Source organism: Harmonia axyridis, chromosome 1, assembly GCF_914767665.1.
Source record: "Harmonia axyridis chromosome 1, icHarAxyr1.1, whole genome shotgun sequence".
Classification (NCBI taxonomy): domain Eukaryota; kingdom Metazoa; phylum Arthropoda; class Insecta; order Coleoptera; family Coccinellidae; genus Harmonia; species Harmonia axyridis.
The window spans coordinates 51,816,267-51,844,206 of record NC_059501.1 but is presented as its reverse complement, the minus strand read 5'-3'; the positions used below and the strand labels follow the sequence as shown (position 1 = coordinate 51,844,206).

Here is a 27,940-nt window from a genome sequence, read left to right as displayed (position 1 = left end):
CGGCCACAAATGTTGGAAAAAGTAATCGAAAACTGGACGTCCAGATTGGACTACATCCGAGCCAGCTGTGGCGGTCATATGCCAGAAATCATATTTGAAATGTAATGCCACAAGATTATCTTGCGGAAAAATAAAATTCATGTCAATCGAATAATCCATCGTTGTTTTATTGCAATTTAAAGTTCTATAGCTCTGCAAAAAACACGCTTTATTACACCAACTAACCATTCTCATACCCCAATTCAATATTTCTGCAGCTTATCTATGCTATTCGATTTCAAGTTAAAAAATAATGACGCGCAAAAGTCCAAATGAGGTAAAACTATTGCCCTAAATAACATCTGGTCTTTATATCTATTTTGTCACTAATTCTAATTATGAACTGAATTTTTTGTGCCATCTTCCCCGCAATATACTCAACATATATTTTCTCCCAAGTATTTAATATTACCTTCCTATTCAACGGATTTTGTTGGAGCATTACATTGATATGTTTTGTTTTACCAGAAAAATTGTTTTTGGCAGCTGATGGCTCTGTTCAACAATCATTCATTATCACGTATTTTTCAGTGTTTAGATTTAGTTATTTATATATTTGAGCCCCATTATTCGTTTTTTTCTCTCAAATTTTCGAAATGCGTGTTCTTGAATTTTCTTCAAGGGAGCCTCTGTTATTCCTCTCAGGCATCTTTTCAATTCGAAATGAAATCGTAGTCTCGGATTTAAAATCACCTTATCCAATTTATATTGGAACGTTTTGTCAATTTCATCAAAAATCGGCCAGAATTATTTTAAAGTATCAAGCTCTGTTGTAAAAAGACGACGCAATTTTTAAAGGCGCATTCTAGTACCTATTTGTATTTTCATAACTAGTGGAGTGCGCCTATTGGATTTCAATGAAATTGGTGCTTGGCAATTTTTTAATTTCCTACTGACCTTATAATTTGGCGCCCTGGCAAAATTTCCGGTATGCCGGTCCTGGGGTGGCCCAGCAGGCTGAAAATCAAAACAAAATATAAACAGTAAAAAAGTTTGTTCTGCAAACAATCTTAGTTTCAGAGCTATATTTTTTCATCCATATGAGCAAAATTCTTACAAATTACATCTAGCAAAATTTTGTCTGTAGAATATATTTTACAGTTTTACCATCAAAGCAGTTCTTAATCAGCTAGTGCCGTAGATTTAAGTTAATTGGAGTTAATGAATCTTATTTTTAAAAACACTGATAATTGATAATGAGACATGAGATTTACATGTGAACCAGTTAATAATCTTGTTGCTGCCTTCATTTTCAACCTTTATTGCGTCGGAGAGGTGATCTTGATAAGGTATGACTCGATATTTGACATACCTATTATACATTATCGAGAGCATCTACCCAACTTTTATTTCCTTCATGCGCTTGAAGCTAAAGAAGCTGCAGCATTCACAGAACACTTGATGCAGATATTAACCAAATTAGGCTGGTCTCAAGTATTTCAAAATGACAAAGATCATGTATTGACAGTAACTGGACTAACTGAACATAAGTATTATGACCAGAACTGGAGTTCTTATCATACGTCATGTCGAGATTTATTCACCTATGGAGATTAATAGAGAAAATATTTCTAGGAGTTCGATCACCCTTCAATATTTATCAAAAACTGTAGAAAAAGTTGAGAAAGCAGGCCCGAAGGATGTTGAAGAATCGTATTTATACCTAACATCATTATCGATAGGAGGCTATGTTGCAGTCCACATTTCAGATTTTTTTTTGTTAGTACAATAACAAACATTTCAGATGATAATAAATGTCAAATAGGTCCAAAAGCAGGAGTGGTGAAAATGTGACTTAACAAAAAGCAGAGGACTCGTGATTATGGATGTAGCTGACAAGGTATTAAATTTGCGCAAAATTTCGATAGAACAATGTACATGCATAACCGGTTGTACCAATAAATCAGAATGAATGTTATAAAACCATTTGAAATATAATTCTGCGTATCACCAAGGAAAGAGGAGTAAAATTACTGTAAAATCCCAACTTGAGAGAGAGAACATTTATTGATTTTTCAATCAAATGGCTATCGACCGCAGTCTTCCAGCTAGTTATTTACAGTTTTATATTAAATTCTACTATAAATTATCAGAAAATATAAAAAAAACAAAACTATTATTCTATTGATTAGTTTGAATAGTAGTAACTTTGCCTTTGGTGTAGCTGCTTTATTGTTGACATTCAAAGAGATTTCAAGTGTTGGAAGATTGGGAGTGCCGGTAGTTTGGCTTTCGGTGGTGTTGTCCTTTGTAGCTGTGTAACAGTGGATTCATAATATTTACGTTATTATGGTTAGTGATGAACTTTTTGCCAAGTTTTTCGAGTCTTTCCAGTATTGGTTCTACTTCTGTAGTTTCGTATAGTAGTTGGTTAGATGGGTTGTGCAGTGGATGTGGGTGTCTCAGTTTCTTTCGGCAACTTCTATGTTTTTCATTGCTGTCTTTGGGGTGTTCAAGAATGCTGTGTGTCCATACTCCAGTAAGGGTCTGCATATCATCTTGTATATTTTGCTCGCCGTTTTGGTGCTAATTCCTAGATTTTTATATGTGAGCGATCTGAAATGTCCGGCTGGAGTAATAGCTGTTCTCTTTTGTGTTATTATGTGGTTTTATCATTCAGTTTTTGATCTAATTTGCTACCGAGGTATTTACACATATCTGTGGGTGTAATTGTGCAATTTCCGAACAAAATAGTTTTGGAGTTAGGTTCAATTTTGTAGTTAAAAATCAAAAGTCTCGATTTCGTAGGATTTGCTTGTTGGTGATGCAGAAATTATATATTTTAATTATATGGCTATGTATGAGGGGATCCAGATTCCTCAATATTCTTCTGGGGATATTTTCATATCCAGGTGTTGTGTTTTTTCCGTGATAAAGGGCCTTGTAATATTCTTCTTCCATGATTAGTTCCATATTTGTTTCTGCCTGTAATTGAGAAAAGCTGACCATATCTTATTATAGTGTTCATTGTAAAATTCTGCGTTGGAATCTCAACTTATTTGCTGAGATTTTGGAAATTTCGATGAGATCGAAATTCTTGGAGAATGAGATAAAGCTACAACTATATGTAGGTATATCAAAACTATTCAGAGATTTCTTTTGAATTGATAATTGTCCGAAGCCTTGACAATTCTTTCAGGAAGAACTTACAATCAATTATTATGATTTTTGGTTAGCTCAAACTTAGGCTCCTACTGCTTTAATTCTTAGTAACAATTAATGATTTCAACAATTTGCTTTAATAATATTTGTTAGAGAAACTCTGATGATATATTTGAATATGTTCTTGAGAGAATGAAATATAAAAGGTATAAAATACATTTTCTCATTCCAATCACCAACTTTATTGCGCATTCATTCTGAGAGGATTTTCATTTAATTTTACTCAACAAATCTTGCATGAGTGAAATTACCATGTTGAACATCATGTGAATATATTTCGTTCAATAAAAAGATTTTTATAGATTCCAGTATTTATATATTCAAATTATCGCTACGCCAGAAATCTCGAATGAAAATATTGAAGAAAAAAGTCACTTACTCGAAAAGAACGATTATTAAAAGAAGAATGAACCTATAAAATGCTTATATTTTTATAGGCGTAATCAAATCCAATAACTATTTGAAAATTTGAATAAGAAATTTTTCAAATATTAATAAATGCCCCTTTTTCTAATTAATTAGTTAATATGTACTGGTTATTCCTACTTTTTGATAGTAGAATATGGTTAACAAAAAAAATATTCCAAGGCTATGATAATCTACCATGAATTTCTGGAAATCACTTCACGTCTTTTTCCAAATAAGTGCTTCATCTTTTTTTTAAGAGAATAATATATCCAAGCAAATATGTAAAGTGTCACTTTTATGAACAATATTTTGATAGTACCGACATAACTATCACTGTTTTTAAAGACACGACATGAAAAGATTGGAGTCATAATTGTCAGAAAATATTGATTTTGATGATTTTTCACGATATATGGACGATCTTTACTAGTCAAAAATGAGATTTCCTCACATCGTATACCATGGTTTTCGAAACGGATTGAGTTGATTGATCCAAATAAAATAGAGTTTTTACTATTGAGAAAAAATTATCAGTATATCGAAACAAAATCATCTTCACATTGTTCTAATTAAGAAATAAAGTGTTATACAGCTAATTAATTAATACAGTGTATTTTCCTCAATTCAATATTTATGCTGCAATTGATGAAATTCACTGACTAAATCCAGGAAGGCTATTTCTCTAGTGGGTTTGAATAAAACAGCAACTGCTATGCAGAGGAATGTTTCTGTGAAACCCAAATTCAGAGTGATGTTACAGTAAAAGCCAATTCATTCAACTAACGGCACTTTAATGTAGCTAATACATATCCTTCTGCCAATGCACTTCCCTAACAAAACGGATATATTGCCGGAAATGAAACAATCAGAGAAAATCAACTGCTCGAGTTTATGGTCTAAATCATCAGATAAATTCGAGTTTTCGGGAGAAAGACAATCATTCTGAATGGGTCTGACGTTCCATTATTGGATATTTTCCCTGAGATCTAAAACACGGCAATCGGTATTTATCTTGAAGTGGGAGAAAGAATATTATGGTCCTTGATGACATTTGTTAAAATGTTTGCTTAAGTTGGAGGAACTCGTAACTCTAGATTTATATAAATGAAGTGTTCAAATGTACACCTTCAATTGACAATTGAGTAAAAGGTAAATCAATTCAAATTTTATTTAATTGATAATTGAACATTTTAAGAAACTTTATCCCATGGACCATGATGGTATACAAGTATGAAGTTATCACCCACTTTTTCGAAAATTAAGATTTTTTTTTGCATTCGTTAGTAACTCGTTAGTGACCATTTGAAACACAAATTTGTACCTCAAGAATACAGGTAGAAAAATATCGCATTCCGCTGTGGTGCTAACTTAACGATTTTTTTTCGATTTTTCTCGAAAAAAAAATCAGTTCGAAAATCCATAGTTGGTAACTGTTTGTTACACAGAAATTTTCGTTTGTAACTTAACCTATAATTGGAAAATATAACTTCTTAAATGCGAAATTTGCACCCACATTTATTTTTCTTTTACTTCCGATAGTAATTCGTAAGTAACTCTATGTAAAACAAAAAATTTCGTTTGTAACCTAAACTATAATAGAAAAATAGCATCCCTGAAATACCAACTTAGCACCCACTTTTTCAAAAATTTCGTATTTTTCTTATGCTTTCGATAATACGCCGTTAGTGACTATTTGTAACACAAAAAATTTCGTTCGTAAACTTAACTATAATAGAAAAATAGTATCCCTAAACTTCGAAGTTAGAAACCACTTTTTCGAAAATAAGGAATTGGTTTTTTCATTCGTTAGTAACTCTACTAATTGCTACTGGAATAATAATGCTCTGAATGAATATATAGGGTGAGTCGTTGACTTTTATCTATATATATATATATATTTCAACCGAAGATTCCTGAGGTCGAAAGAAACACATTTTTCCTTTTTTCCGATTCAATTTATTTTTCTCACTTAGTCTAGCGGGAAATTTGGAGTTGAACGGAGTTTGATGGAATTTTATGTTCGGAAAAGATTCATCACAGCAATAAAAAGCTATATTCCAAAAATGATTTTCTTTGATTGCATTCCATTTTTGAGAAAAAACTAAAAAAATTTTTTTTTCATGGATTTTCAATAGACTGAATTTTTTCAACCGAGCCGAATCGGCAAAAATTGTAAAGAAAAAAAGGGTTTCCCTTGATCTCAGGAAACTTCGGTTGAAATATATGTACAAGTCAAAAACTCAACCCTGTATATATTATGTTCTTATGAGAAAGAGCAATACTAAAAATTATCAAGTGCAAACAACAGAGCATGTATAAAGGTAATCTCAGTATATATTAACAGAGAAAACGTAAACGGGGCTTCATAGATTTCAACGTATGATACAACAGAACAGATAAAAACCTCAGCAAAAACTCTGTCTCCCCGTAGTGACTGGTTTGTGTATTTGTTTGCAGAATAAGCTGACTTATTTATATTGAAAGGTTTCCTCTCCATCCTAACAAAATCTTCTCCATCATTTCTCTTCACCAACGGTTGACTTTGTTTATTACATATTTTACAAATATGCCTCTGGGAATTGGAAGATTACTTGTCTTCTAGTCAGCTTCTTATAGATGGAGGAGAAAGTATCAACTTTGTATTCTATGTTGGTTTGTTGATTCTTATCTAAATGAACTTTAATAAGCTGAGAACCATCCAACTTCACTCGTATCCTTTTGCCGATAATTTCAGCTGGATAAACTAAGTCATCCAATATAGCATCATACACAGCAGTCAATGTACGAGATCTTGGGCGCTTCTGCTTGCTCCTAGTCCTAGTTTTACGTGTGGGCTTATTCAAAACCTTGCGTTCACCAACGAAAACTACATGCCTTCCACTGAATTTCTTCTCCAGTTCCCTGACCAAGTCGGATTGCAATTTTTGGAACTGTTTTAGTTTGTGCATGGGCACATAGATGATGATTGACTTTTTATTGTTGCAATCTATTTCCTTAGCCTTAGTAATGTGGAGGTCCCTGAGTTGAGCTTTCAAATCAGAGCTCTGTTCCAATTCCAATAAAGCTTGAGCCACTTGGGACTCAAACTGATCGGGATCAGCACCTCCAGCTTTAACTATTTTATTAGCCATCGTGACATCAAAGAGAAGGCTTTGACTTCATAATTAAATCTGAAAACAAAAAAGAAAAGAACTAGAAAGGAGTAATACATGTTAGTTTCCATTATATTGATTTGAAATTGAATGGAGCATGAAATCACCATGAAATTTATGGGTCAATTGTTTTTTCTACACCATACTCACATAGTGGGATATCAATAAAATGTCATTTGAAGAGCATACTATTACAACAACCATGACCAGTCCTAAGTCGATTTAAAATAAACCAAATTTTCATAGTAATATTGAAACCTAGAAATTCCTCTGAAGGATCAACGATTGATCTTTTGTTGAAAACATTACAAGAACTCTATTCCGAACGTCAAATTCCCTTGTCACTATCATTAGATTGAAGGAAGGTATCAATTCAAGGTCTTCGAGATAAGTAAACCATAGCAAACTTCCAAAAATTCAACATAGAAATTATTAAATTAATCTCGTATTTAATCTACATACGGAGTACCTGTGAATTTATTATGTGGGAATTTGTAAACTGGTGCCGCTCAAACAATTTGATGGTGAACGTTGATAAAACTGTATGCGTTTACTTCTCTATAAAAAATAATGAAGTTAGTACCTTTAGTTTGAAATGTGGGGATAACACTATCACAACATCAGAAACAACTAAATTTCTTGGAATCCATGTGGACAAAAATTTAAGATGGACTACTCATATTGACGTATTATGTAAAAAAATAAACAGTTCAGTGTTTGCAATCGCTAGAATTAGGAATGTTTTACCTAGGTCCTCTGTAATGAGTGTATACTACAGCCTGGTATATAGCCATCTGTCTTATAACATTTTGCTCTGGGGAAGTAGCCCTGACTTCTCCAGAGTTTTTGTAGCTCAGAAACGAGTATTACGTACAATATTCAACCTCAATATGTTAGCGTCTTGTAAGCCAGTCTTTATTGGGAATGGAATCTTAACCCTACCCTCGATATACATTTTCAAATGCTTACTATACGCAAAGGAAAATGAAGACAAATGGATGAAATTATCAAGTCATCATAATTATGTAACTAGAAATACGCAAATTTTTCTATTACCTAAACATAGGACCCATAAATTTGAATGCTCTCCATTGTACCGAAGTATTAAGTTATACAATCATTTGCCACCATCTGTGAAGTCTTTGAATTTAAAATTGTTCAAAAAAGAAATCAAGAACCTCCTCTTAAAAAAAGGTTTCTATTCTGTAAATGAGTATTTTTATGTGACTCCTTAGTTGTTTAGTTTTCTTATTGTGACCTGTCCTATACACCATGTAGTGTCTTAAAGGATTAAATAAAATTATTATTATTATTATTATTATTGATCTACATAATGCAATATTTCCCGAAAAATGCTTCTAAACTGCCCTTAAACTTCTCATAACGAAATGAAGAAACCACTAACTCTTGAATCTGTTCGATATCGAGAAACTCGTATTCTCTGACACATTCTTGCTGAACGTTCACTTATCTTGTTAATGAAACAAAATATGGAACCTCGCAATTAACCGCCTTGCTCAGCCACCCTCTTCATTGCCGAAGATGGTTCAACTCTTAATGAGATGCGGTAAGAGGTTCATTTACCTTATACACATTCGTTTGTATTCTGTGTGGATACTTATGAGTACTTTCATTCTTTCTTTGTATAAGCATAAAAACAAAAGAAGGACAATTATGTTTTTTCATAATGATGTATTTGTCTCGCTGTCTCTCCTATGTTTTTTAATGATTTAACGGGCTTCAAGTCTTCTCGCAAATCAATACTGGTGAAAGATGACACGCTAAAAATTCTCCATTGAAATTTTACATTATAACACTCAGATAACCCAATGACTGGACAAATACGCTGATTAAGTTCAAAATAATCAAATATATGGTTGCAACACAAAAACTTAATTCATATTTTATATATATGTCATATGTTCGGCCAAAGAGAACTGAAGATTGAAGTTTTGGTTTTTACAAACCTCTGCCTTTTCGGAGATTCTCTATTTCCTGTAGTGATATAGGCATTATTTCCGTTGATCGTCCCTATGGTTTCGTTTCGTACCATTTGCATATTGGAACTATTTTGTCCATTGTTGCTGATGTTCCTCTGTGTTGTAAATTGTGTCGATTCGGATTGGGTACTCTGTTGTGGGCGAAAAGTGGCTGCTGTAGTTCTCCAGTTTGATTGATCACCCTTGTTGTTTGTTCCACGACTTTAGCTGCCAGTAGTAGATATGTGAAGTGTTGTATGATGGTACTTCCTGCATTTGAAACACGTTACTTTGCTTAAACAAGAACTTGTTCGGTGTGGTCCTAGACAATTGTGACATCTTTTGCTTTGAATTATGTAGTCTAGTCTTTCCTTCACGGTCATTGCTAAGTAGTTCTGGAAGGCTCGCAGTGCATGACCTGCTTGGCATAATGGGCATTTGGTTGTTTGTAGGTGAGCTGTGTTAGCTGACCATGACTTTCTTGATTCGAAAGGATGGTGCTTTCTAATCGGTTCCCATTTTTTAGCTGGTGTTTTGCCTCCTTCTAACGCTTGGAATCGTCGTTCTATGAAAGACAGTACATCTTCTAGCTTCTGTATTTTCTTTGGTTCCTTTAAGGTGGTCTCATACACACGGCGGGATTCAGGGTCCATTTTGGATTCTAGGAGATGCGTTATCATCGGACCCCATTCTTGAACGTTGATTCCCATGTTTTCGATTGCGTTCAGATTTTCCTTTGTCACGTCGTGAAGTAACTTTAGTCCTTGTACTGATTCCTGCTGGAGGATGGGCTGGGATTATGGCATCCATGCGTTTGCGAAATAGAATTCTTTCGTTTTCATATCGCTCCTGAATTATTGACCATGCTCCTGCATAGTTCGCCGCAGTGTTCGAAAGATGTTGAATTAAGTTACCGGCTTCACCTTGAACGTTGGATTTTAGATGTTGGATGTTCTCAGCATCCCCAATTGATTTATTGTAGTGTATGAGTTGCAGGAATATGTCTCTGAATGCTGGCCATGCTTCGTAGTTCCCATAAAATATTGGTATTGATACTGTAGGCAATGTTGGAAGATTGGGACGTCCTTGTAATGAAGTTCTGTCTGGTTGTTCATCGTCTTCGAATTTCTTCATAATTTCTTCGTATTCGTCATGTACAGTTGAATAAGTTTCTTGAAACAAGGGATCTTGGCTCATGTCGATATTATTTAATTGGATTTCTTGAAAGGACTCCGAGATGATTTTCCATTGAGTCTGGACTGCTTCTCTCTGAAAGCGGTAGGCTTTTTGATTGGCTTCGTACTGGGTCCAAATCTTGGCTAGTTGCTTATGGAATTCCGCAATTTGAAGTTCTAGTTTGTTTCGTAACGTATCCATAGGTCGCTGGTTCATCGTTTCTTTTTCTTCTGTAATTCCTTGGTCGTCTCGAAGTTTTTCCTGTATTTTTATAATGTGGGACAATGCTTGATTGTATATCTTTTCTGCTTGCCCGTATATGTCTTTCGTGAAATATTCATCAGTTTCTGGTATTTGTTTTATTAAATATTTGTGCGCTTCATTGAACATATTCCATTCTTCCTTCAGTTGGCCCATTTTTCTCTGGCAGTATTCTGCATTTTTCCTTGAGGGGGAGTCCTTCTTCATGTTGGTATGCATTCTTTTGATGACTTCTGCCGTTTTGATCTGATCTGCGACGATGTTTTCCATTTTGAATTAGGTAAGTAGTCTAAGTCTAGTCAAGTCTAGTTATATGAGGATTGATTTATAAGGTTAAAGGATCGGTTCGAATGAGAAGGAATTTTGTTCGACAAACTGAACAACCAGGCTCAGAAGTTCAAGGGCAGTCTTAATTCCACAGCTTGTCAACAAGGTTACAGGATCGGTTCGAATGAGTGATGAAATGTGATAGGAAAGATAATTACTGGTGATTGTTGGTTATGGGGTGCAGTGGTTGTGGTTCCAAAGTCCCTGGTAGTTGGTGCCAATGGGTCGTAAATCCAATGACTTGTAGTTCTGGGGTGCAGTGGTTGAAGTTCCAAAGTCCCTGGTGCCAATGGGTCGTAAATCCAATGACTAGTAGTTCTGGGGTGCAGTGGTTGAAGTTCCAAAGTCCCTGGTCGTTTTTGTGTTAGCTCGAAGGACCATGTATCTTAGGAGGTTATCCTCTGAAGATATGTTTCTACTTTCTTCAACGGTTCGTAACTCCGTTGAAGTAGCAGTGAGTAAGTTGTGGTGAGTAGAGGGTTGTAAATCCACTACAAACCAAGTAAAACTCGCGGTGGAATTAAAATGATTTATTAACGTCGAAACTTTGAACAAAAGAATGTTGTTGGGAATTACAATGAGTATGGCTTTTATATTAATTGTGACGACACACAGTTTTCGTCATTGACCGCCTTTCGGAGTTGCTGGAATCTGCAAATTTCGCACATTATTTGGCCTAGATATGGTATTGAGTGCATGAGGTCGATAACTGCTCCCTAATAATTTTCCATGGAATTTGAATTTAAATGTGATTTCCTCTGAACATTCCTCAATGTTTAATTCACATTAAACACAAACCTCTGATTTTTCCAATAAAATGTTATTACGTATTGCTGAATATATTACTCAACTGGCCTAGCATTTTTTTCTGTAAAAAATGGTGTTTTTATTACACTTAGTAATATTATTATCAATTTATTATTAATTGAGGTTAGGAACCACATAAAATTGTGTAAAGAGTCTTTGCTTTCTCAAATATAATCAAAGTTATTAATATTACTTGAGCATCTTTCTCCCACTCGATAAGACAGCAACGTTTTTTTTATATTTTGTTGAAACGTACTGGCACTTTGTAGAAGAGTTTAAGGGCGGAATAGGGATTGATTCCCATTGCAAAGAGCGGGAACTCAGACAAGGGTGGTTGCTCCATAATATAGATTCGACTATGTTTGGTTCGCGTAACATTTTGGATCCCGATTTTGAAGAAAAGTGTTTAATATGCTTTTGGAGAACACGTCAAGTGAAAGAAAGTTTATGTGGTTCCAAAAAATGTTTTCCACTCTCGAAACAAATATAAGGCAGATTTACTGCTGTCATATATGCACCACACCAAAGCAAAAAATTAACAAATCAAAAAACCCGAAACCATTGCGTGGAATAATTTAACAAAAGGAGGGATAGATACTGCGAAGACTGCGAAATGCAAAACGAATTTGCTCAAAATGTTACTGTAAATAATTCTTCAACGCCTGGTGATGGCAGAAATAGGGAACCATGATTTCCTCCAGAATACCCTTCCTCTACAACTCTTTCATATTACTGTATTAATATCTCATTTGATTCCACAAAATACATAGACTGTTAAATTTATTTTTCTTGTTTATTGAAAACTATTCAACATTCAAAGAATGTTTTTCATACTTTTTTGAACTTTTTTTATCGAATAAATATTTCAATACTATGTTGAATTACTCATATTTCGATTTTGATCCCTGAGAAAAGTTGTTTCTTGTCAAAACGCTCTCAATAAATGGGGGAGTTACACAGAATTCGTGACTCCAATAACGTTACTTATTTGAGTGTCACAAGTTAAGGGTTAAATCACCAAACAATTCAATACATTCTGAAAAGGAATCGTCTTCAGCCATTCTATCTAACTCCTGTTCAAGACTGTTAGAACAAGATTATGTCTGTAGGGTTCAATTTTGTAGAAAGTACCTAAATCAATTATACTCGGGGATTTGAGCAAATATTCTGGACCGACTAGGCGACCTTTACACGCTCTAGAATATTTAATTTCCACAAGTCCCATATTTTGGCCCATAATAATCTACACGCAACTGTTTCGATTCATTACCAACACGAGTTTTCGGGGTTAATATATGGCTAATCATGATAAGAACGTTTGAATTCTGCCAATGGCTTTAAATTTGGTTTTAAATGGAAGATTGTCTAGCTCACAAAAATAGAATAGTTACAGAATGAATGCAGATTCATGAATAGGAGAATTTGAACTGATGAGATGGTGCGCTCGAAGTCCGACCTTACACCTGTCTATTTTTTTTTTCGGAGGGTGTTTCAAAAATTATGATGAATATCTATCGCAATTCATGATTATGACAAGCTTATCGAAAGAAGAAGACAACGACGAGGAATGTTGCAAAAAGCTGCGGATCTTATTCGAAAACGATGTAGGCTTCGCATTAGAGAAGGTGGCAGGCATATTCAGAATATTTTTCGATAAATTTGTATGAATAATAAAGAAAGTCAAATAGCTCCAAGACGCATAAGGATGGCATTGGCAGCTTTCGGTAAACTAGGACACATCCTGAAGAACAACACGATTCCTATAAATTTGAAGCGCAAAGTATACAACACATGTGTACTGCCCGTGCAAACATACGGATTGGAAACAATGAGTCTAACTAAAAGTTTCGCAAATAAACTCTCAACAACTCAAAGAGCTATGGAACGCCGAATGCTGGGTATCTCTCTCCGTGACAAAATACGAAACGAGTGCATCACACAACGCACCAAAATCAGAGACGTTCTTCAGGAGGTGGCAGAGATGAAATGGAGTTGGGCTGGTCATGTGGCAAGAATGTCCGAGATCAGATGGGCTCATAGAATAACGGTGTGGAGACCTAGAGAAACCAAAAGAAGTGTTGGGCGCCCCCAAAAACGGTGGGTGGATGATATTAGGAGGATTGCTGGTAAGAGGTGGATAAACGTAGCACAGGATAAGGAGACATGGAAGCGGTTGAAAGAGACCTATGACCAGGAGTGGACGAGTACAGGTTGAGAAAGAAGAAAGAAGAAGACGAATAGCTCAGTATTATAGCTGAAAATTGACTGTATATGCATTCGTATGAAGCTGGAGTGATAGTGAAATATTTGATAATGTGATAAAATAATAATGTGAAAATTGCGATCAACGATTATGACCGAATGGGGCATCACTTTGAAGAACAACTCATCCATGGTACAAATCTCAGCTCTTCACGGGGCCTTTGGTGCGGGTTATCAGCTCCAACTTTGTGGAAAGTGGAAAGAAAAAAGCGATGAATAATTCGGGTGTTTCAGAAGAGTAAAAATTCAAGAAAATGAAGAGGAAAATCAATAGAATACATATAAGGAAAAGTAGAGCACAATTTTAGCGAAGTAGGTACAAATCAATCAACAAATCTATAATGAATTCATATGTGTCTTGCGTTATGGACTGAGCCATCAATTTTGACGTGCAATCTTATGATATTTCGGAATCGCTCGAAATCCATTATTCTCCCTTACACAAACATTGTCGTAAATACAAAAATTTTCAGATTGTGTGTAACTATTTGTACTCTTACAGTTTAATATATATTCTCCAAAGAAAAAGAGAATTAAATGCAATGTAATATTCTATGTTTTTGAAAATCATTATGAATATAGCAGGTTTTGCATATAATTTCCATGGTCGTTTATAGGACGGAATTCAGAGAGAATTTCACAATGACTTTTTCTTCAACTGTAATACATTACAGTTGAAGCGTAAACGCTTCAACGTGTTGGACTTTAGCGCCCTCCGAAACAAAGTTTAACAAGTTACAGATCATTCAAAAGAATTCCTCAGGATCGCCTTCAACGCCCAATTTTTTTTTTCGCATTACCCATTTCAATCTTGAGGCGAACCTTCCACCGTTGAAGAACTCTTGGAAAAGCGGAAAACCTCCTTAACAGATAAGTCAGAGAATCCCTCGACTTCGACAAATTTTCCATCAGATGCAAGCGTCCAAAGCTTGTACTCCAAATCGAATCTTTCGATGACCAGAAGTGAATGGAGCACTGAACTATGATTCTTTCCGCAAAATGCTTGTTATGCCAATGTTTCCCTTCTAAATGCTTGCAAAGTTGACAGACAATCGCATTTCCCTCCATTTAACCCTTTTCAAATCGGTATAAAGGAGTCATTGACTTCCAAGCAGCTGATTAGGTTTTAGGTTTAGTGAGATAAGAGTCTCATACTGTTCGGCCTTTCATAATCGTCCACGACGATTGCCCTGCTTTAACAAAGAGCGAGCCATCGCCGAGAAAGCCCTCGAGCCTTCAACGATCAGATGTATCTCTGATTTCGAGGAAGAACACCGAATTTTCCCATCTCGAAAGTATCTGTGATGAAAAAAACAACAAACCTTTGGTAATAATTTTGCGTTATGAGAAAAAAATAAAACGTAAAAAAGGACGTACTCACAATATTAGGCTGAATAAAGATGTATAGAATTGGTATGTGCGTTTTATTTTCCTTATTAGTTTTTCACTGTGTACAGGGTGTCCTAAATTCGATGCTCACTGAAAGCATGTCGGAAACTATAACACTTAGAGAAAGGTTTTTTTGTAATAATTAGATATCACAAAGTAGATTGAAGATTTCTCGAATCGTTCTCGAGTTACAGGGCTTTTCTAAAAAATGCTGTTTCTATTATTTCGGTGTATCTTAGTTTCTGTTCGAGATATTCAAAAAATTCTTAAACGTTTTTATCAGTAATTTTTATATTCAAGAAACAGCAACTCCACTCTATATCTCTAAAACGGTAATTAATTTCTATGATTTGTTGCGAGTATCATATAAACCATAAAGATTTCTAACAGAAACGTTTTAAAAGATAGACACATTAGATCTTAACACTAATTCTGATCCTCCTGAAGGGAGTACATGGATATACTGCATTTGAAGATCAACTTGATATAATAATAGAATAAACTCTAAATCTTGAAATTACTAATGAATATAATACCGAAAAATCAAATTTAAATATATCTTTATCTCTAAATTATCAATTTCATCATTTTCATCAACTTTTGAAAATAGTTGTAGATTTTCAGATCTCTTTCAATGCAAATGTCTGTAATTTTTTTCACTATGAGATATCTTCCTAATTGTATCTAATTTTGCATTTTTCTTCAAATCAAAATCTTTTCAGAATTATTAAAATTTTTACTCACTGAGCAATTTTTGTAATCGCAATTCTTTAAATTTCAAGAAATCTGAAAAAAAGTAACAAAGAACAAAATTCACTTCACCTTCTCCGAATCACCTGAATATTAAAAAAGACTGAATAATAAGAAGAAACAAAAATGAGGTAGAACCTTATTATTGATAACTTTTAATTTAACGTCAAATTATAGTAATAGCCATTTTCTCATTGAAATAAAAAAATTTATTATAAAAAAGGAAGGAATTCAACACTTATTCAATGAACTAATTCTTCGAATTCTTTTTCATATATTTTTCATTAAATTAAGTCAAAATAATTATTAAGCTACGTTTCACGTTACTTTTGAAATTGAATTAGAAATAATATATCACAATGATAATTTATTTCAATAATCAGAAGCAGGCAAGTCCATGTGAACAGTTCAGTATTAACGAACTTCAGGTTTTTCAATAAATGTATATGGCAAATTAATTTCTTGATTTCTCAATCTTTTACCTTTACCAATTATTATGTATTTTTTTTATGGCTAAAATATATTATATTATCAAAGCATGAATAAATTATCAAATATTGAATATATAAAATGGATTCGGTACTTGATGGAAATTCACTATCAAATATAAATCAAATAATTTGACAACTTTGTGTCTAATCCTTCACAATAATATATCTGTATGATATATTCAGTTTATTTTTGTCTTGGAATATATTCCAATTCTAAAAATGACAAATTTAATAATCAACCAAAAGAAAAATTCAAAATGACTAAAATTGTACAAATTGAGTAAACGGTTAATAAATTGAACAACTAAATTAACATAAAGACAGACGTACGTTTCGGAATTTTTGTATTTAATAATACAATTTTTCGTCATCAGTGCCTTATAGTTCAACGGAATTATTAAATTTACAAACTTACCACGTGTATATCTACCTCAACAAAATTGCAAGTAAGAAACTACAAACTAACTAAACGTATCGGTTGCTCTGGTGAGGATTCACAGAACAAGCCATTACCTAAGGTAGTCATAGATTTCTTCATTGTTATTCTTTTTGAAATACTTATACACATCGACATTTACAATTGAATAAACAATTTCAGAAATTTTAAATTTATCAATTGGTTGATAATGACTCTCTAATCAATAAATGATTACATCAAATATTTCGCTTAATAAATTACCCTCATCATCATCATCTACTATCCTGATCTTGGCATCGGTTATAGTTCCATCGAATTTTTTTTTTACGTATCACTATCAAACTGGAATAATGGAATTCAGAAAGATGTGTCGAATAGAATTCGGACAACGAATCGACTACGAATAAATGTTGGATTAGCTGACTCTATAAACTTTTTTCAAACCGAAAGCTGCTTCAACTCTGCCATAAGAAACAACCTCCCGACCACAATACCTTCTGTCACTTCATTGCAGGGTACATGTTTGTCTCTGAAACTTTTAGTTAAAAAGCTTTCCCGCAATATCCTCAGGGAATACTCACCCATTAAGGCAAATCCCAAAGTAACATATCACATATTTTTTCTACACTTTAGGAGCAGAAACTTGTTGGAATTCGGGTAGGTAATATAATGTCACCGGGTACTTAAACTTCATGGAATGTCTATTGGAAAAAACGGAACTTTGCGATACGGAATTGAATTTCTGTTTAGGGCATAGTGGGAATTCGCTCGCTTGAATTGGATCCCCGCAATTGGGAGTGCTCAATAACGGGAAGGTTTATGGAAGAGGACAAAAAAATAATTACATGGGGACGTACTTCCACAAATCATCGCTTTTTTCTGAGCCAAATTACAGTGACCCAATTCGGCAAGATACATTAATTTTCATCATGTGACTGAGCAATATCGAGCTTCAGCTCATTGGGAGTTTGGAAGTTTTAGACCTTCCGGATATTCATCTCCATTATATGAATGGGGATGAGAATTTTTTTAATGCTCCGAAAAGTTTAATTTACTGAACAGATTTTGTGTTCAATTATTGCTAAGATATCTATTCAATAGGAACTAAAACGGAAATATATCATTTATATACCATATATATCGAAAACAAAATTGGTGTCCACTGAAAGCGGTTGCTTTTATATGGCGATGAAATTTTCCAATTCTCTTGTGACTAATAAACGTTAAATTAGTCAAAACAGAATTATTCAATTCACTGGATGAATCTGACTCATAGATTTTTCTCAGTTTTTTTTCAGAAATATTGAGTAGGTAAATATGTATGATGTTTGGTGCTCCTACTGTTCCTCTTCAATTTTGACTCCATCAGTAATTACAAGATGAATATGTTTCTATTCTTTTTTATTCCCTTTTGAAATGACAGTTTACACTGTTTACAAAGAGTTTGCAGAGTCTTGTCTCATGTACAGGGTGGGCAAATTTCGATGTTTTAGCACTACAACTTTTAAACCAGAGGAGATAGACAAAATCTGATACCCCTTCTCGGTCTCTTTTTCTGAGAAACTAACAAGGATAGTATTCATTTTTGGTCACCTTCTTTTGTTTTCTTGTTATAAGCGAAAATTGGAAAAATGTCGATATCGAAAAACATTTATATCTCCGCTAATACTGATGATAGAGCTTTGAAATTAAAACATTTTACAGGCACTTTTTTAAGTAGAATCCAGTGGCGTGTTCGTCTTTTCAAAAGGGTTTTAATTACGAAGCTATGATCCAAAGTTATGTTTTTTCAAATGGAAACACTAGATTTATGTGCCATTTTATGAAAGTTTAATTTTTCCTGATTTCAAAAATATATAACATCGTATGGTTTGTTTCAAAATAACTAAGAGAAAACGGTCAAAAACCTTCTTCTACCTAAGAGTCTCAATATTTCTATGGTTTCATTTGATGATGAGCACAGAAAAATCGAGCTTTCTAGAACAAGAGCAGTGTCCTTCCGTCAATCTTATTATTTCTATGCTTTTCACTAATTTCTATAAAATTCGAATCTAGATATATTATTCAAAATGCTTCGAATTTTATGTTGTGTACTGAAGCTGGAAATATAGTTTATTTACAACCCTATATGCGATGCTGTCATTACTGACGTCATTGAACGTCATATTACACTCCTCTACTTGCCGCCTTCATTTCCCACCCTCATTTTCCGCTCTCTAAAATTCTGTGATCTTTTATATTTTTCTTATCTATTCTAGATGATTATTTTTTATATTACAACACATTGACAAATATACAAGAAATCACTTATTGAAAATAATGTTTGAATATGAATTATTATAAGTGTTTATAGAAATATTCAGGCCAGTACCAGCGCTGGCGTCTCCAACAGTTCTCTTTGGTCAAGAAATTAATTTGCTGTTGAATTAATGAGGTTTGTGAACTACTTGCAAAGGCTTCGTAGACATGGCACTTTGGGATATCATATTGGCAGTTTCGGTTTTATTCTCCATTGTGCTACCCACATAACCTTCTGCTAAAGTACTAAATTTCTATCTTCCCTTCTCTTTCTTGGTGTGCCCTATCCGTTCCGGACGTTGGTAATCAACATGGCACGTTTAATCTTGTTCGCTGCGTTTCTGAAAAGTTGTATGGATGTCTGGCCAAACCACTTCCTGAGATTGTGCAACTATGAATGTCTTCTTCTACCCGGTCCCCTCATGCCTTCCACTTTTCCCTGTATTATCAACTGCATCCTCCAAGCCTTTTTAATTGGAGTACATTTGCACCACTGTTGACAAGAAACCTAGCACCTGTTCTTAGAGCGTGGCCTGTAAAGCCTTTTGAGTTCTCTTAATTCAAAAAATTGATAATTTTTTGAGGAAAATTAGCTTGTGTACTACGTAGCAACGGTAACTATACAGGTACAGATATACAATAGTATACAAACCTCGGTAGGAAATTTCATTCCTGTCTCGAGATCATAGCTAACTAATCTCTCGACAGTTATGAAATTCTTTCTACATCGGTATTTCACGCATACAATTTCAAACAGGTAAGATTACTAAACTCTACTCACTATCTACTACGAATATCAATTAAATATAAGCCACATCAAAGAAATTTTCAACATATTTGAAAACACTCATTTCGACAAAATAAATTGGATACCACGTGAAAAAACAAGAACATAGTCTGAATTATTTTAAGTGGTTCTTGTTCTTGTTGAAGTTTTTATGACGCGATCAATATGAAATTTTCAATTATGTTTATCCTTTTTTTCATTGGTTTCTTACGATATGTTACCATATTTCTTTCACTTTCACTTATCGATGGTAAGTAAGACCGCTAGTTATTTTTATTTCATAATATATTCATTCTCTGACAAAGATTCAATTTCAATTCAAAGCTTTGAATCTGGATTATTATCTGGAAAGTTTAATACACAGAAGATGCTCTACAAATTATTGATTATTGAATTAATGGCCTTATCGTTGATTAAACGAAGCTGGAGCCAGTTTGAATATGCATCAACAACTACTAAATAACTGTCATTAGCATAAATGTATGTCAACTCCTAATCTCTCCCAAGGGCGGGTTGATATTGGATATGAAGACCACGTTTCCTTTTGTTGTTTTCGACCATTACTCTTACATATATTACATTTGCATACTCGTATAAAGTCTTCAATATCATTACTTGGTTTTGTGCAGTGGAATATTTGAAGGGTTGTAAATTTACATCTCACTATACCGACATAACCCTCATTCAATCATTTGAGCATCTCATTCCTCAGCAAATGTAGTATAAGTATAAGAATATTTTCTTATGGAATAAACTTTTATTTTCAATGAAATCAGCGAATCTTGAATGTAATTTTTGTCTGATACCGTTCGTTCGAATTGAATTGCTGAAAAGAAATGTCGTTTCAGTTGAAATATTAAAATTCATTCTCCTCCAAAAATTAATCGTCTGCTTTTCAACTAGATAAATTCACGAAGTCATATCATTTCATTATGTTATTTAGCAAGGAAAAAATAGGCTACTTAGGTTCAAGCTAGAGAAAGTTCTGGTCAGATCTGCAGGTCGGCCATTGCTGAAGGCCTCCGGCTCAAGGGAGCCTCCAGCCACACAAAATTAACAATCTACGAGGGTGGCCTATGAATGAAAACCAAAATTTTGAAAGTGGCGACTTATTACTCAAAATAGTCTCTTTTTAGCTCGAATCACTTCACCCAGTGATTCTACAACTTCTTTGAACTTTCTGAAGAATACGTTTGCGGGAGGTCTGCGAATAAGGTCTCGGTCGCGGCTATAACCTCATCATTCGTCTCTAATTTCTGACGTCGAGTGACAAATCTGGAGAATAGGTTGGATGGGACAACAGTTTGTAGCCTAATTCGACAAATTTGGACGTGGCAATGTCGAAGGTTTGAGCCGGTGCGTTGTCATGAAGGAAATACTTTTATTGTTCAAATGGCGCCATTTTTCTGTAATTTTTCAATCTGGAAATATCCTCACATGATTTGATTGATCGTTTCGTTTTTGATTGGTGATTTTGCTTCGAATAGTGCAATAAGCTGTTGAGAATATACTGTATGAAGCTTGCAATTTAATCCGAGTTGGATATCAGAAATCCAAATTGAATTATTAGTCGCATTCAGTTGTTGCCGATTGTGTTTGAGCTATGATTAGGTTATTCCAGATGTCGTGTTCTAATTACGGAAACGATTCAGAGATTCCAACCAAGAAAACAGGTATTTTCCTACAACTGTTATGAAAAGTAGCGTATTCTTCATAGCTTACCCAATTTCAAAACTATGTATTGCCCATACTGAGGAAAATGGAAAATATTATTTTTCACGGCGAGAAAGCCCTTTTCTCGCTCGTGTATTTGCACAATTTTCCACACTCGCGAGAAAAGTTGGACTTTCCTCACTTGTTGCACAATATTCTATTTCAAGTCAAGCATTGAGATGAGTAAAGTGTTATCGGTTAAGACGACAAGCGATTATAGAGTTTGGGTTGTGGTTACTTTGGGAAGTAACAGGTATCAAAGGTGTATAAAATAAAACCTTAAATTCGTTAAAGTGTAGAACTCAATTTTTTCATATTTTCATAATAACTTAAGAAAACTTGTCATTCATTGCCGTACACTTATAACGGTTTCTATCTTCTGCCAGACATCACTAAAATTTTATAATTACAATTATACTTTCGTTATATAAAAGCTTGATTTTATATATGTTACTCACTAATTCAAATTACGGAATATCTGACAAGGGGTAGAAACTGTCATAAGTGCATAAGCAATGGATGACGAGTTTTCTTAAGTTATCCCGAAGAAAATATAAAAAAATTGGGCTTTATACTTTAACGAATTTGGGGTAGGGGAGGCTGGGTAGGTTTGATACAAGGGGAGGTTTGATACATGTTCAAATTACCCGCCTCGGTTCTTCAAGGAAGGCATAATCACATGCAGTGCCTCTATGAGTGTGGAAATAGTGTCTGTTGAAATCTGGCAACTATCGCGTCACGAACAAGAGTTTTTAAGCTTAAAGTGTGTTTTCTACATATTCGATGTAAGAAATTGCATAACAAACGTGAGGCTTTATCTCTTCATCTACCAACTACTATCGAAATTCATTACTTTATTTTTGATGCGCGTTTCATTTAGAACAAATACGCCTTTTATAGGGAGGTTTGAAACACTTTGCACCGACATTTTCAAGAACTTATAATCAAGATTGAAATTTCCATTTTCAGATATTTAATATTGCTAAAGGTTTAAGCGAAGTCTTTAAATTTCACTCTGTCATAAATGGATTGGTAAATATTAAACACAAATTTTTTATTAACAATTTTGTAAAAAATGTATCAACCCTCCCTACTCTCCCCTACTATTCTATACACAACACTATTTGTTACCAGCCAAAGTAACCTCAACCCAAACTCCATAATCAGTGAGTTCGTCTCTACCAAGGCACATGCACAGAAAAACTTTCAGCTTTTATAAAATCACCGTCGTGGGTTCTTACTCTACAAGTGTACGGCAAGATATTTCGCCCCCTGTGATTCGACGTTCTTCTCTCGGCTCAATACGAATACCCATACCAAGTTGCAACGATTTTGCACGCTTCAATTCATGTTACGCTACTGCAATTTTCATAGACGCGGTAATTTGTCAATTCATCGTTAGCAATTGGTCGCCGAGGAAGCGCCAACGGATGCGCGTATCTAGAGATGGAAACAGAGAGAATTTTCTGAAAGATTTTGAATAATTATCGAGACTTCAGGAAAGATAGATAGACAGATTTCAGCCATTACTAGTTTGATTTGAGAATTAGAATCTAATTTATGGGCGAGAATTGTGTCGGGATTCTCGCACCTCCCGTGAGATTGGAACAACAGAAACCTCTCTCAGGATTGAAAAACATTAAGAGGTACAACCTTCCTTGGTATTAAACAATAGAAATATCCATTGGGATTGAAATATCGTAAGGAAGAATTTCCTTGATATATATGTAGAAGTTGGAATAGTAGGTACGTTAAACCACTTTAGTTCCTGAAACTGAGAGAATACCTGCGTAATACCTGGCGTTAATATATCAACTTCGCTGAATGGGAATTGGAGTACTATAGCTTTCTGCTATGATCTGGTTTTGAAAGGCTGAAAATAATCTACAGAAGAGGTTCCATCCTAATAGCACAGGTATTCATTAAAAACTGATTTAAGTTAAGTTATTATTTCAATATTATTTGTTTAGAGTGAAAAGGATCGATCTTTGTATATTTCGATATTATTAAATTTGTAAAAACCTGGGTAGGAATATATGCCAAACAAGCCAAACCACCCCTAGAAATCAGTCTTGGAGTCTCATGGGAAATTGTAACGTTACATAGTCATTAACATTGGACGTGTAAAACGTGAAATATCGAGGTCCGCTGAATTCTACTTCTATATATTATAGTATATATACTTCTTATAATGCCGTCCAAACACTTCAGGCGACATATTCACGATCATTAATCATTCATGCCTCATAAATTCATCTACTTATACCGAATCCTGTTCATAAATTTCATGTGAAGATTTTTTTCATCCGGGATACATCCGGACGTCTAAGCCGAGCGGAAGGGAAAATTGAACCAGATATTCATTTCCATAAGATAATATCCCATCGCATTTTCTCCTACATAAGTTTTCGTCGTATCTACAAGCCCCTAGGTCACGACTGTCGAATATATTTCTGGAATTTGACCTGCTATTGACTGTAAAATTGGAAAACGTTAGGGCCGAGTATGTATGAGTTTGTCACGTACGTTGCATGCGCGAAAATGCCAAGTCAGTATTAGGTTCTGCAATGTCTGTGCTATATCCACTGGTCCGTGAAACATTTCACGAATAGGACACAATACTCGTTCATCTCATAGAATAGTCGTGTAATGGAGAATAATGAAAAAGACTTCATGAAGTCTAGGTTTTCGGTAGTCTTTAGGATTAACTTATTTATGCAGAACACATATTCAGTTGTAGGAAGAATTGTAGGTAATTCAATTAATTAAAATTTGATAAACATTCGATAACAAAGGAATCCCAAATGTACCACGATAATAAACATAATTTTTTTATTGAGAATATTCGCGTTTTTCTTTGTGCAATATTTTTCAATGAGAGCATTGACCATAAATGTTTGCTAGGAAGCACCAAATACCTATTATTTGCCCTATTCTGCCGTATTCTTAAACCACGTATACGTGTATCATCAAATAATGCAAAATAGAATGATTAAATTCACAGAAACTCATTCCTTAGTTCATTTTTCTCAAGATGATTTAGGCATTAGACCTACAGTTACAGCCACCAAACTCAGATCATTGAAATAATCAACAAATAAGTGTAGGCACATATCATCCAAAATATTCATTTGATTTTCTTCTTCTAGAAGTATACATGGTGTTCCAGAATAACGTCAAAAGAGAACGTTTTGATAAAAAATCGTTTGTTTCCTGATATCGTGGAAACCACTAAAGATATCAGATTGTTCTTTGATGCACTATTATAAGTTTTTGAGTTATAGCGTGAGGCATCTATACCCATATTTTCAAAAGGGGATATGATTTTATATCTCAAAACAAATCAAACCTATTTAGTGGTTTTAGCTTCTCTCACAGCTTTGCGTTCAGCAGCACGTTTCAACTGTTGTTTGGTGCTTAAATTATGTTTCAAGAATTTGGCATCTATCCCTTACGTTAACTCATAACTATATTGTTTAGGTTTCTTGATACCATTTCTGTGAGCCTTTTTGTTTTGGTTGTAATTGGTATGATTTTTAGACTTTGCCATTTTTTGTTAGTCCGAAAACAAAAATTTTTATTGAAATCCTCAAAACTTTACGATATTTCAAGAAAATAAAGACACCATAATTGTTTCAACAGAAAGAATGAAAAAAAATAGATTGATTGATAGAATTGAATAGATATTAAATTTGAACTGTTTCGAATAAAATTTATCATATTTTTTTTCAACAAATCTATACCTGCTTTTGAAGGTTTGGAGTGCTTAACTCAGCTGCCGTTGGAAGTGATCATGGTTCACTTCTTGGCAGCAAAGAACTTACTGATTCAGTCAGAAAAACAGAAAGAATTAAGGTTGATTCACTATAAGACTTAACGTCTAGAAGAAAAAATTGAACTTAATCTGACTGATATATGTGTTTGATATTCTCATAGATAATTTTAATTTCGAGTGGAAGTACATTTTTGCAAACCTTCATTGTGAATTTACACACTTTGTTCATCATTTCCACCGGAGAACCTCATTACTATTCGGAATAAATTGAAAATAAACATCAACACTGCAGTCATGGAAGATGTTGGAACAGTTACACAAAAAGCAAAGATTTCAAGGAATTTTAAACTCGGCGATGGAGTTAAAGATCAGTAAAAAAAAACTAGAGCATCTAACAACCAGAACTCATGAATTTTTCAATAAATATAGGAAGACTCGGAATGAAACTAAACTAACTATATTTGGTCAGGTAAATAAAAGAAAGGCATTGGAAGGGCTTCACAAAGAGAGTAGAAAAAGATTTCTACGGACTTCAGAAGCAGATTAAGCGATTTATAAGAAGTCGAAGGAAGGAGACTAGCAAGCTGATACCCGTGAGTAAAATTGGAAAAGAAACATGAACCGGTTACTTGAAGGATCTATATAAGGGTGCGACACCAGCAACGCCACAAACCCCACCCAGCATAGAAGAGGAAGATTCCATCTCGATAACTGAATCCGATATAAGAAGAGCATTAGACAAGCTCAAACATAGGAATATTCCGGGACAAGACGACATCACTAACGAACTCCTTAAGTAGGACGACGAAAGATTGGTTCATGAATTGAAATTTTCATTAGAAAATTCCCGACGAGTGGCAAACAAGTGTACGACAATCCTACTTTTCAAGAAAGACGATAGAACGAGTTACGATGAGGAACAGGCACTGGGCCTATTTGGAAGATAGGGGGAAAAAGGAGGAATATTCAAATCAATACAGAATTTCATAAAAACAGATTTAAGTTGTATAACTAAGGTTACTTAGATTCCCACATTGCTTTATGTGGGTCTAAGAGATCTGATTTTTTTGAGTTTTTATTTCATCTGTTTGATATTCTCCTACTAAATTTTAATTTCGTGTGAAAGAATAATTTTACAAACCTTCATTGTGGATTTACACACTTTGTTTATCATCTTTATGTTTTTTCCTGCGAATATTAGATTTTGTCTTAATTACCATCGATGTTTCTGGCCATTCTTGAATTTAAAGTCGCCCATTGTTGCATTTATTTGGTGGTATCTGCTCAGATAAGCAATTGATTAACTTGATTGAAATTCATCATCTATATACCCATTTCTACACTAGGTACTAAAGATCTCAAAATAGAGATTTCAGGTGTTTTCGCTCTGTTATTGAACAAATATGACTTTTTTCAAAATACTCAATATTTGGTCATTTATTTATGACTTCATCAAAAATTATGTTGAAAAATAATTCGAAATAATTAAAAATTATTGAAGGTGTCAATGAATTAAAATAAGCATTCATAATTCACTTTTTGTCGCGGTCAAGTACAGATATAAAAATGAGATAGCAGGCATGTATACAGAGTCATTACGATGGTTTGCCTAAATAATTTTTAACATTATCTAACTGAATTTTTTGAATTTCTTCAATATATCTTGTTAGGTTGGACAGTATCGTATAGTTAACGCTATTCTATTTTATTATTTTTTTTTTTTTGAACTCAATAGTAATACATAATTTTCGAGAAAATCGTTACATTATGATAGACAATATGTAAACTTATTATAGACATTTCATATAGAAACAGAATGCTGGAGATAGTTATTCAATCTTTTGATTTAATGGTTTAGTATTTTATTTAATTTTTTCAAAAATTTAGAAGAATATCGAATTAGTCATTTTCTTCATACAAGTTTCAAGTATTTTTTCGTAGTCTTTAACAATATGAGTGCTTCCGAAAGAACAGATTCAATACTATCATAGTTCCTGGAAGGCTTACCGAGCCACAACGACTTCAGTTCAAAATACTATTGAAAGGCTAAAGTTGCCATGACAAAATGTGATGAGTATTTTCCACTGCAGTAAAAGTGCACCCCTGATTCTCTTTGCTTGTTATTAGATATAACTGAAATATTATGACATAATCAAAATAATAGTATGAAGATTGTAACTAAGATGTCTCAAACACTGGCCTGTTCACTCTTGAATAACCTTAAAATTGAAGTTGCGACTTTTGAAGGGACCAGCCTTCTTGGATTTTAATGGTATTGAACCCTTTTAACTCCATTTCGGCATCGTTTCTTATGACGGCGCTCACGTCGTCTTTCTGTCAATGCCGTTTTGAGGTTAAATCAATAATAAACTACTTTGACTGATCAAAGGAAAATTTCGAAATGATGCTGTTGATTGGTTGATTCTTTGTATATTCGTATAGCGCAACCTTAAGGAAAAAAAAAGGAACAAGGACCTATGCCGAGCCGAGTTGCTAAAATTACGAGTATCTTGAAAAAAATCTCATCAGTGAAAAAACAATTATTTTAAATCTTAATTGTAACATAGTAGTGGAATTTGAACTATTCTCCACCGCTTTTTCACTAATAATAGTAACTATTTCGAAATTTGGAAATCATAATTCATGAATTGTGTATCATTGATTTTTATTTTGTTTTCAAACCAGTGATAGATGAATTGAAGATATTTCAAAATCCACTATAATATTTTACCTGTACCCTCTATAT

The 27,940-nt window shown here is 34.0% G+C and overlaps 2 protein-coding genes across 4 annotated transcripts in view; one reads left to right on the top strand and one right to left on the bottom strand.

The window, feature by feature from the left end:
- Positions 1-27,940, top strand: part of LOC123672630 (nephrin-like) — a 516,260-nt gene that overhangs the window by 382,277 nt on the left and 106,043 nt on the right. The window lies entirely within an intron of this gene.
- On the bottom strand, positions 6,153-6,756 carry LOC123672646 (40S ribosomal protein S7-like). Its single transcript, XM_045606844.1, has one exon. The coding sequence runs from the start codon at positions 6,738-6,740 to the stop codon at positions 6,168-6,170; it is 573 nt and encodes a 190-aa protein (XP_045462800.1). The 5' UTR covers positions 6,741-6,756; the 3' UTR covers positions 6,153-6,167.

Bases quoted from the DNA above. Each gene is read 5' to 3' on its own strand.
- LOC123672646 (XM_045606844.1), bottom strand. From the start codon at position 6,740: ATGGCTAATAAAATAGTTAAAGCTGGAGGTGCTGATCCCGATCAGTTT.